This window comes from Plectropomus leopardus, chromosome 9 (genome assembly GCF_008729295.1).
Source record: "Plectropomus leopardus isolate mb chromosome 9, YSFRI_Pleo_2.0, whole genome shotgun sequence".
Classification (NCBI taxonomy): Eukaryota; Metazoa; Chordata; class Actinopteri; order Perciformes; family Serranidae; genus Plectropomus; species Plectropomus leopardus.
In genome coordinates this window covers 29,909,484-29,919,892 of record NC_056471.1, presented here as the reverse complement: position 1 = coordinate 29,919,892, position 10,409 = coordinate 29,909,484, and the positions used below count along the sequence as shown (strand labels likewise).

The 10,409-nt window shown below is 36.3% G+C and overlaps 1 protein-coding gene across 1 annotated transcript; it reads left to right on the top strand.

The window, feature by feature from the left end:
- Positions 1 to 2,745: 2,745 nt before the first annotated feature.
- Positions 2,746 to 9,757, top strand: tmem33 (transmembrane protein 33). The gene is made up of 8 exons (XM_042493218.1): positions 2,746 to 2,853; positions 4,185 to 4,252; positions 5,546 to 5,640; positions 5,730 to 5,917; positions 6,137 to 6,204; positions 6,510 to 6,643; positions 7,548 to 7,631; positions 8,659 to 9,757. The coding sequence occupies exons 2-8, from the start codon at positions 4,205 to 4,207 to the stop codon at positions 8,786 to 8,788; spliced, it is 747 nt and encodes a 248-aa protein (XP_042349152.1). The 5' UTR covers positions 2,746 to 2,853; positions 4,185 to 4,204; the 3' UTR covers positions 8,789 to 9,757.
- The last annotated feature ends 652 nt before the right edge of the window (positions 9,758 to 10,409 follow it).

Genomic DNA, 10,409 nt, shown 5'->3' with positions numbered 1-10,409 from the left:
AAAGAATGGGGTTTTTTTTTTAATTATTTGTTTTTACCCCAAGATAGGGAAAAGGGGGTTGGTGTAAAAAAAGGACCGCAATTGCAGGCCCCCCCCTTTTTTTTGATTATCCCCCCCCCCCCTTTTTTTTGTTGTTTTTTTCCGCAGGTTTAAATTCCCCCCCTTTTTTTTTTTTTTTTTTGTATTTATTTGTTTGCCCCCCGCCCCCCCCGACTATTTCTCCCACAATTCCTTTAAAACAAGTGGATACTTAGTGTCCCTTCCTGACCATTTTGGGGGGGTGAAGCTGTCAGTAATGGGGTTATTTAAAACCAAAATGGGGGGGGGCGCTTGGGTTTAACCTTTTTTTTAATGCCAAAATTAGGTTAAAAAAAAAAAAAAAAAAATTAGGGGGTTGGTGGGTGGGTGGGGGTGGGGGGGGGGGGGGGGGATTTTTTTTGAGGGCATCTGTAGCTATTTTTTATGGTTTTATTATTTCTGGGGGGGTTTTTTTTTCAATAATCTGGGGGGGGGGGGGGGGGGGGGGGGGGGGGGGGGGGGGAGGGGGGGGGAATGAAAAGATTTTTAAAAACAAAAAAAAAAAAAAAAAAAAAAAAATTAAGCCCCCCCCCCCACCCCCCTCTCAAAGAACATAAAAAAAAAAAAAAAAAAAATAAAAACAAAAGGCAAAAAAAAAGGGGTTTTTTAGTTGGGGGGGGGACCCCCCCCCCCCAAGGGGGGCTTAACCCAAACAGGGGGTAAAAAAAAAAAAAAATTGACCAAGGGGCCCCCCCCCCCCCCCCCCCCCCCCACCCCCTAAAAAAGGTTTTTTTTTTTTTTTTTACACCCCCCCCCCCCACCACTCCCCAAACCCCACAACACGCACCCCCATTTTTTTTTTTTTTATTAAAACTAGAGCCAATAAATTTTTTTTTATACAAGGCAGTTGGTAGGTGTTTTATTTTTTTTAAGCTAAGGAAGGGATTTTTTTTTTTTTTTTGAAAAAAATGTGGGCGTAAAAAACCACTGGCGGGGGGCACCCCTTTTTACCCGCCACTTTGAGGTTTTTTTCATTGGCGCGATTGTAAAAATGTTTTTTTTTTTTATTTTTTTTTTTTTTTTTTTTTCAGTTTTGTTGGTCTATAGCCCCCCCCCCCCCCCCACCCCCCCCCCCCGGGGGGGGGGGGGGGGGCAAACCTTGGAAAGAATTATTGTTTTTTCTCTGAAGCCTGGCCAAAAAAAAAAAATCAAGACACAAGTACCTATTCTAGATTTTTATGGGACCTCTAACAAACTGCAGTCACTCCGAAATTAAAACTTGTATATATGTATATATGTTGTAGTCACTTAGTTTATTTAGGTTATTTGTGTTAATGAGTATTCCTTTTTTATTCTATTAAATTGTTTGTCAATAATTGTTTTAGAGATCAATAAAGTTATATCTATCTATCTATTAAAAAAAAAAAAATAAAAAAGAAAAAAAAAACTATAAGAAATTAAAAAAAAAAAAAAAAACAAAAAAAAAAAAAAAAAACTAAATAAAAAAAAAAATAAAAAAATACCAAAAAAAAAAAAAAAAAAAAAAAAAAAAAAAAAAAAAAAACTTAAATTTATTATGGTGTTAAAAGTGCGTTGTTCAAGACATCAAGTTTCACTCAAAATTTGTTTTTTTTTATATATATAACTTTATATTTTGGCCTTTGATTTAACATGTAAAAGAAACTTACAATTGTATGTGTAAAACACAAATGTTTAGGATTGACAATAAACAAACAAAAAGAATATCGTCTCTGGCAACTAAAACAAGTGTAAACTCAAATTATTATTAATTATTATGATTAAATATTAATCATAACCATAACATATGTAAGCAGTGTAGCAGGAAAAATAAATGATGACTGTAAAAAATTAGACAAAAATGTGAAGACAGCAATAAAGACTATAACAATATAAACATATATAACACTGAAAATATGTTTAAACACACTGAATTTTCCTTTAGTGGTTCCAGTTCAACAAGATGCACTTCTTTGCCACATTATACCAGTACCTTTTCACAGATACGGGAGGGGAAAAATGGAAATCTGACTTTTTATGATACTGACACCTTTAAGTAGAAGATTTGTATATCACTGAATAAAGGATCTGAGTATTTCTTTCACCACTGTGAGTATGACACATATATATATATGTATGTATGTATTTAACCCTTTAAAAGGCATTGTAACCACACGGCTGACATTTTTTATGATCAAATTGCTTTTATAAAAACTTGGCAAAATCCAACTTCATTTTATACAAATGTTTATAGATGATAACAATGATTATTGTTTTTTTTACCGTATATTTAACAGTTTTTTGGGGTTTTTTTTGCTTTATTCATTTTTATCTGTATCTATAAAAATGAGAATTTGTTTTTTACCATATATTTTATACAGATCTTTCTCACTAGATTCATTATTATTTGTATCTATTTATTTTTGTAAGTTTATTGTAAGTATGAAGTTACTTTTAATTTTAGATCTATATTACATTACATTAACTTTTGCACTTATTGCAATGCGTTATACATGAAAAAAAAAATCTTATAAACTGGTGCATTTTCTTCACATATTCTATGGTCTATAATGTACACATTTTTTTCAAATGCATCTCTTAGTGTGGCTGTTAAAGGGTTAACTGACGGTCTTTGTTTTCCACCTCTAGAGGGCAGTGTTACCTGTTTGTGTTCAGGAGCGCTCCTCTTCAAATCTCGCGAGAGTCGGATTCCTTGTCGCTCTCAAAGGTCAGCTGATCATTTACTTCAGTTAGGTGGTTAGCATCCTGTCACGCTCAGGTTAGCACGCACCGCTCCTGTTCGACGCTGTTACACCGGTAAGATGTGCGCTTTATTATTTATGTACTGATATTATTAACCAGGAGTGTCAAATCTGAGCGAGCTGCTTTAAACGGCGAAGGTCAGCCCGCGTGAGCGAGCATACAAACACATTCACGAGCTCGCGAGGCAGCTAACGTTAGCGGAGGTTTTAGCTCACATGCTAGTAACGATGGTAACGGAGAACCTTCTAGAGCCACCTGCTGCTAACGTTAGCATCAGAAAAACACACACACAGGTGTGTAACGATTATTTATACGCGTTTGACAGAATTTATCCACTTTTATCAATAAAAACGCGTAAATCTTTACTATTAGCATCGGTCCTCTGCTGAATTAATCAGTCTGAGGCTAGGTGGGCTAATGTAACCTCGCTGCCGTCTTATCTTTTACTACAGTTAAAGATAAATGCAGTAGTTTATTTACGTTAGTTTCTATGCTGTTTTTGCCGTAACTTTTACCGTAATATTATAGTTTACTGTTGATAGTGACTGTGTCCACCTGGTTTGCTTAGCTCTGTTAGCTAATTGCAGTAAGAAACCTGTAGTGGAGGAAGTAACGTTATTCATTACACGAAAATAGTCTGCTACAAGTTAAAATACTGCTTTTAATATGTTGCCAAAGTACAGGTATGAAAATATAATTACAAAAAATGTACTTCAAATATTAAGTGAAATGACTCTTTTTTTTTCTTATCCTGTATTTAATACGTTGTATTGCAGGTGACTGAGTTTTTAATCATCTTGAACTATTCACTGTTGTTTATTTTCGTTATGGATTAATCTGAAGGATTATTTTCTAGTTTAAAATGTAGATATCTAGATAAGTTGTTTGGTTTGTCACACTTCTCAAAATAGTGAGAAATGTCCCAATTGCTCAGAGGCAAAAGTGATACTTAATATTCGTTTTATCTGGCCAAAAGTCCAAACCTCAACATTATTAAGAGTACATTAAGACTGATGAAGGTTAAAGCAGCACATTTCCAATCATATTATACTCAAAAAGGCAGTTATCAAAACTGTTTCACATTCATTTTCTGTTAGACAGCAATTAGCTGTTAGCTGTATTTGTATGTAATGTTGGCTAGTTATATTAACAACGAACTCCATACTAAGGGGTATGGACTGTTTGTCACACAGTTAGTTTGAAAATGTGGCTTTGGGGAATAACACTTTTCAATATTTCCTGACAGAAAAGTAATCAGCTGACTAATTAATAAAGAAAACAATCTTAAGTTGCAGACTAAGGAAAGGTTTTAGGTGCTGAACTTGTGACTCCTGTTGGTATGACTCATCAACATTGCTTCATAATGTAACTTATTTCTTCAACAGAGCAACTTACACTCCCAAAGATGGCCGACACAAACCAACAAAGTCCACCTCCGCAGCTAGGGCCTGCGGTAAGTTGACCAAGCACTTACATCTGTCATCTATTTCTCACCTTGTGAAGTCCCTCCATGGATTTTTCATGCAAAGATTCACATCACAAGGCGTACTTATCAGCCTTCTGAAACATATACATGTTTTCTGTGGCTCTGGAGGGTTTCTGAGAAAATCCCCCAACCTCTTTACAGAGAGTTATCCAGACTTTGTGCAAACTGTTTCAATTAATTGAAACAGTTTAATCATACATCAAACATCATCAATTTCTCAAAGTTAGTATATATTTTAGAGCAGCTTCGTATTGTGTAGATGTTCCTTGTTTTTGTGTCCACTATATTCATAAACTTAACTTTATGTTATCAGAAAGAAAAAATAATTTGTTCTTCATGTAGGACTGCATCAGTGTAGTGTAGTTACTGATGTTCCCGAGATATTTATTATAGAGCTGCAAACATTACTGAACAGAAAATTTATCAGCAACATTTACGATAATCGCTTAATTGTTTAAAAAGATTCCTAAAACATTCATGGTAAAAATTCAGGGGTCCCTTTTTGCTGCTGTAAATGTTTTGTTTCTCTCACGGCTGGTACACATGCCGTGTTTTTTGTGCACCTGAATCCATCGCTGTCAATGTAGATGTGCAGGAGGCGCATTCAAAAGAGACAGCGATGCTGACGCAGTGTGCAAGAATTCCCAAGTGCTTATTTTTCAGGCGCTGAGATATGAAGTTCAACTTTTGGCACACAGCCAATATTTAGGGCCTAACACACACTTAAAAAACAAAGTCAGGATGAGGATCACCTCTAGAACTGGGATTTCTGGGGAACTGGCTCTGATGTTGGTGATGTTGGTAATGAGCGCATTGCAACATCAGGCTCAGCCTTCCTCTGCGCCTTTGAAAGTTGGCAAAAAAGTACCAAACAACAGCAACCAAACTTATGTTTTCCAAGTGGTAAAAGACACTGCATCTGTCACAGCCCATAATCTTCAATGAAAGTAAATTGCAAAGCTGCATCTTGTCTCCTCACTTTTGATGAGCGGGTGATAAAATTAACTGCTGTTGTTGTTGTTGTTTTATAGTCTGGCTGATTATACTAACTGTTAAGAAAATATGAGTGAAGGAGCCTTTAAGCAATCAGTTGTCAGTATACACAAGAAATCAGAAGATCTCCTCTGTCAGTGTTTTATCTGAGCACTTTGCCTCAAATCTGTGCACCGTGATGGCACAGGTTCAACACTTAATATCCCATTTCCTCAACTTTTATGTCTCTGTATCTCCTGAATATAATATTCTTTTTCTTTTACACAGCAATTTTTAATGAGTAACAAGCTGGAAACCGCAATGTGGCTTTCACGATTATTCACCGTCTACTGCTCCGTAATGTTTATTCTACCAATTTTGGGGTGAGTTCACTCAGCACACATCATCAACACTGTCTTTGCTCTGAGCCTGAATAGAAGTCAGAATATCTGCGACCGCTCCTGTTTTTCAGACCCTATGCAGCAGCTAACTTCTATCAGCGAGCCTTGTTAGCGAACGCCCTCACCAGCGCCCTTCGCTTGCATCAAAGGCTTCCACGCTTTCAGCTGAGCAGAGCTTTCCTGGCCCAGGCTCTGCAGGAGGACAGCTGCCACTACCTGCTCTACTCACTCATCCTGGTCAACTCCTACCCCATCACAAGTATCCTTTCAACGCCTAATTGTGGGAAAAACAGTATTGCTGTATTTCTGGATTGAATTTTAAAACCATCTGTTTCGTAACATTGGTGCACATTGAGCGTCTTCTATTAGTCCATGATAACACCATGATTTCAATCAATTACGTGGCTCTAATAGCTGCGCTAAATCACTGTAGATGGTTTATTATGTCATTAAGTTGATCCTTAACTCTTGTGTCCAGTGAGCATCTTCCCAGTCTTCCTCTTCTCTTTGCTTCATGCGACCACCTACACAAAGAAAGTCCTGGATGTGAGTAGAAGGCAGCAGACACCTGCTCCGACTTTTAATGCCATTGTTTAAAAATGTATAACAGAAAGACTTCTGCTGAACAATGTTTAACCCCCAGGTGGGAAATTTCCACCAGCCAAATGGTGTTGTAATCATCTACTAAATTACTCAGCCGTGGCTCAGAGACCCAAATTAATCTTTAAAATTGAATAAAAACGATGAGTGATAATATGTGATTAATTTTACTTTTTTTTCTGTATCATGTAAGCTCGCTGGACATTTTGCCTTACTGCAGCCTTGTTTTTTGACGTGACCTTTCTCTGCAGTCTGTGGGCCCCAGCAGCCTGATGTTCATCAGAAACCTCCTGGACAAACTCACGACCAACCAGCAGAACATCCTGAAGTTCATCGCCTGCAATGAGATCTTCCTGATGCCAGCCACTGTTTTCATGCTTTTCAGGTAAGTGCAGGGTTCTACATTAATGTTGTTGTTTTTTGCTTGATTTGCACCTTTTGCTTTATTTATTAGTGTCTATCAAATACCAAAAAACACCTAAGTTAATTGTTATGTTTAATGTTAAGTTAACAGGGACACAGTGTGTCAAAAATGTTATACAACAAACATTTTTGCATATCGAAAATGGTACAACGATCCTCCCTCTTTTTCCTCAGAGATACTTATTCTGCGCTCACAGGCATCCTCTAACGCCAGCCAGCTCAACTCCTGTTTCCAGGATTATTGAAATGCTCGTTTGTGCTTCAGCTCATAAACTAAAGAGCAACAGATATTTTTTTCTGCTTTTGTGTGAAGAGACCCTGCAGATCATTACTGTAATATATGTCATCACATTATCTCCCAGCGTGTGCGCCGGGATTAGTGAATCAGTGTTGGGAGTTCTGATGGTGTTCTTAGACAGTGTTTTTCTGACGCAGCGATCCATCAGTTTATCTTGTGCTGCCAAAAATAATTGGAAAAGATTGTGAGCAACAGAACGGACTGGTTCTCCTTGTTGTTAAACACCTTTGAGGTCACGCTGAATTTCAGTCCTGTAAATCTCAGCTACCAAAATAAGCAGATAAATCAGTCTTATTGAATTTTAACTCAACTATCACTAAAAATCAACACTGCTACTCTTTATTTTCATATGCAAATTATTAAAGCGATCTACAGAGGCACCAAGAGAGCAGATAGTCGTTTTATTGGTTTGAATGAGATTATGCAAGTTTCATTAACTTGGTGTTGCAGTTTAGATAATTTATTAACAATGTTTTGATAAATGTTGATTATTAATGATATTGTTCATTATTAAAATGTTGAACAACCCACAGTTATGTCATGGCGGTTTTCGCTCTCTCTTTCACAGCGGCCAGGGGAGCTTGCTGCTGCCTTTCATTTACTACCGATTCCTCACCCTCCGCTACACGTCCAGAAGAAACCCATACTGCCGGTAAGATGTTGAATAATACAATAATATCGCAAAGCTAATTCATTTCTGCATATCACTAATACAACAAGCGAGTCATGATGACAGAAGCAGAGTGAAGAAATCATGAAATGTTCTGTGTAATTCTTTAAGGTTTTTGCTGCTGAGTCAATCATCATTTGACACGAAAGTTTAATTTAAAATTTATTTTATTTACTGTGAACCAAAATTAAATAAAAACACCAGAAGGTAGGGAATGTTGTCAGCCATTGAAATGTCTGTACGTGTAGAGTTGAGGTTGATTTCCAGTTTTGCTGATTCAGCTGCGCGTTCTTGCTCTCTTATTGTTAATGTTTATCAGAGTCAAACTGCTGCTCTCTGCTGCTGATCAGGAGAAGAAGTCATCATCATGTTACAGCCTTGTTAAATGTATCTTTTTACAATAGAAAAATACTTTTATGCCTTAAATTTTCATCATGGTATCAAAAATCATGGTTGATTATTGGGGCTGATATTTCGCATTTTGCACATTATCTGTATCAGGGTTTTATTTTAACGATTGGTGATAAAATTAATTGATTAAAAAGTGCAAAGAAAGTTTCAGCATGTGAGGGACTTTTACTTTGCAAAACCTCAGGGAGCTATTCTTATTTATTCATTTTTTATTTAATTTTTTTTTAATTTCACTGAACTTCTGTTAAAAAAAAAACCTTGCTGGGAACTTGCTGTATATGATGTTGAAAGTCTCAGTTTTGATAAAACATTTGCTAAAGGCATTTAGTTTAGTTGTGGAGTTTTTTATATTCCAAATTTTAAATATTGACGGAAACATTTTTATTGTAAATTAATACCGGTTCCAAATATCGGTTCTCTGTCTCATTATCGACTAATAATCCACGTGGACCTTGATAAACCAGTATCAGTCGACCCCTAAAATCAGTAGAATATACTCATATTTAATACAGCGGTCTGCTATTCAGAAATAAGAAACTGCTTGTTTTTTTTGTTTGCTGTCTGAGTTGAGTATTAAACAAACCTGTTTCCATGGCAGCACCTTGTTCACAGAGCTGCGGATTCTCCTGGAGCACTTCATCATGAAGCCCGCCTGCCCCGCCTTCTTCAGGAAGATGTGCCTCAGCAGTATCGCCTTCATCAGCCGCCTCGCACCCACAGGCGTCTGATCACACTACGTAAAAGTTGTGTTTTCTTTCTGTTTCGTTTCTTTTTTTCCACCATTTAGGATGTGACTTGAACTTTGATGGGGACAGACATTGCCATCAACAGAAGGAACTGTTTTTTGAATGTCAACTTTGCAGCCCGTGCTCCAGCTTCTCTGTATATTTGAGGACAGTTGACGAGCAGCCAGTAACGCACTGAAGCCTCATGGTGATATTTCTTTTCCCATCTCCCTAATGTGAAGCGGTGGACATCCCTCACTTTGTGTTCACTCAATGCAGCACAGTCGACATCAACTGTGACCTGTATGTATTGGCTGTTATTATTTTTTCCTTGTGTGTCCTTATTTATTCATGAAAAATCGCTTATTCTATAATGAAACATTAACATTCTGAGATTAGTAACTTAAATTATAATATGCTTATTCATGATTAAAAATAGTCTTTTTTAATGATCAAGTGCTCGGGTGGATGGAGGGCGGGGTTCGTTTGAGTTTTTATGTGGTCCAATTTTTATTTTTTTTTTATGTGCAAAGCACCTAATGCTCTTATTTGTCTAAGTACCTAACTATTTCTATCTATTAATGCCATCAACCCTTTCTTTTAACAACTTGCAAAATCTACGTGGCATTGATGTCAAAATGGGTGATGAAATGAGAAACAAGATATCTGCTGTATTGTAGAGACTGTTTTAAGGTACCAGACATTTTGCTGTAGATTCATATTTAAAAAGAGTTGCACAGCGTCTGTCATGTTCTGAATGCATCCTCACCCTGTTTCTCAGTTTGAAAGCTGTTTTGAATTTCAGAATTATCTGTTGCGATGTAGTTTTGTTTTGTTTTTTTTTGTTTAATGCATGCTCTTGATTTTATCTGCCATGTTAAATGTGTTTATTTGCCTACAGACAAACCACATTTTTATGACTAGGATAAGATGATCTCTTAATTAAACCAATAAAATATGAAAGAACAGGAATGTGGTTTGAACCTATAATTTATTTAAGTTACTGTAGCTGATCCCAACAAATCTTGCCAATCGCAGATATGAATACTTCAATTTCTATGCTTTCTAGTGTTTGGACCAAAATATCTACTGAGGGGATTTATTCTTAAATTCCACAATAATCGTGTTACCAAACAACCTTAACTTAAGTTCTGTTTGCTGTAACTAAAGACGTAAATACCAACTTTCATCATCAGCAAATAGACTTTTTAGTTTTAGTTTTTGTTTTTTCTTAATTTAAGGATGTCTTAATGTAGAAATAGTCGCACATACACTCCAATCCACTTTTTGTTGCACAGAATGTTTACATTTTGTGGCACTGTGGAGATTTTGCTTTAATATTTTTTATCATTGAGGCCGTAGTATTTTGTACTGCGCTGCACTAAATTCAGAGATAAACACCGCATTTAACTGTCAAAAACATACTTTATAATTGAATTCAAAATGTTTAGCTTATTCATGTATTAATCAAATGTTTGCAGTGTTATTTTGGTTTGTATCCCAAGGGATGTTATTTTTAGTGAGACAGTAATTTAATTTCATTTTTTAAATTTATTTATTTATTCAGAAATACTAATATTTTGAGGGTGGTGTTTTATGTATTTTGCCAAAATCTATACTGACA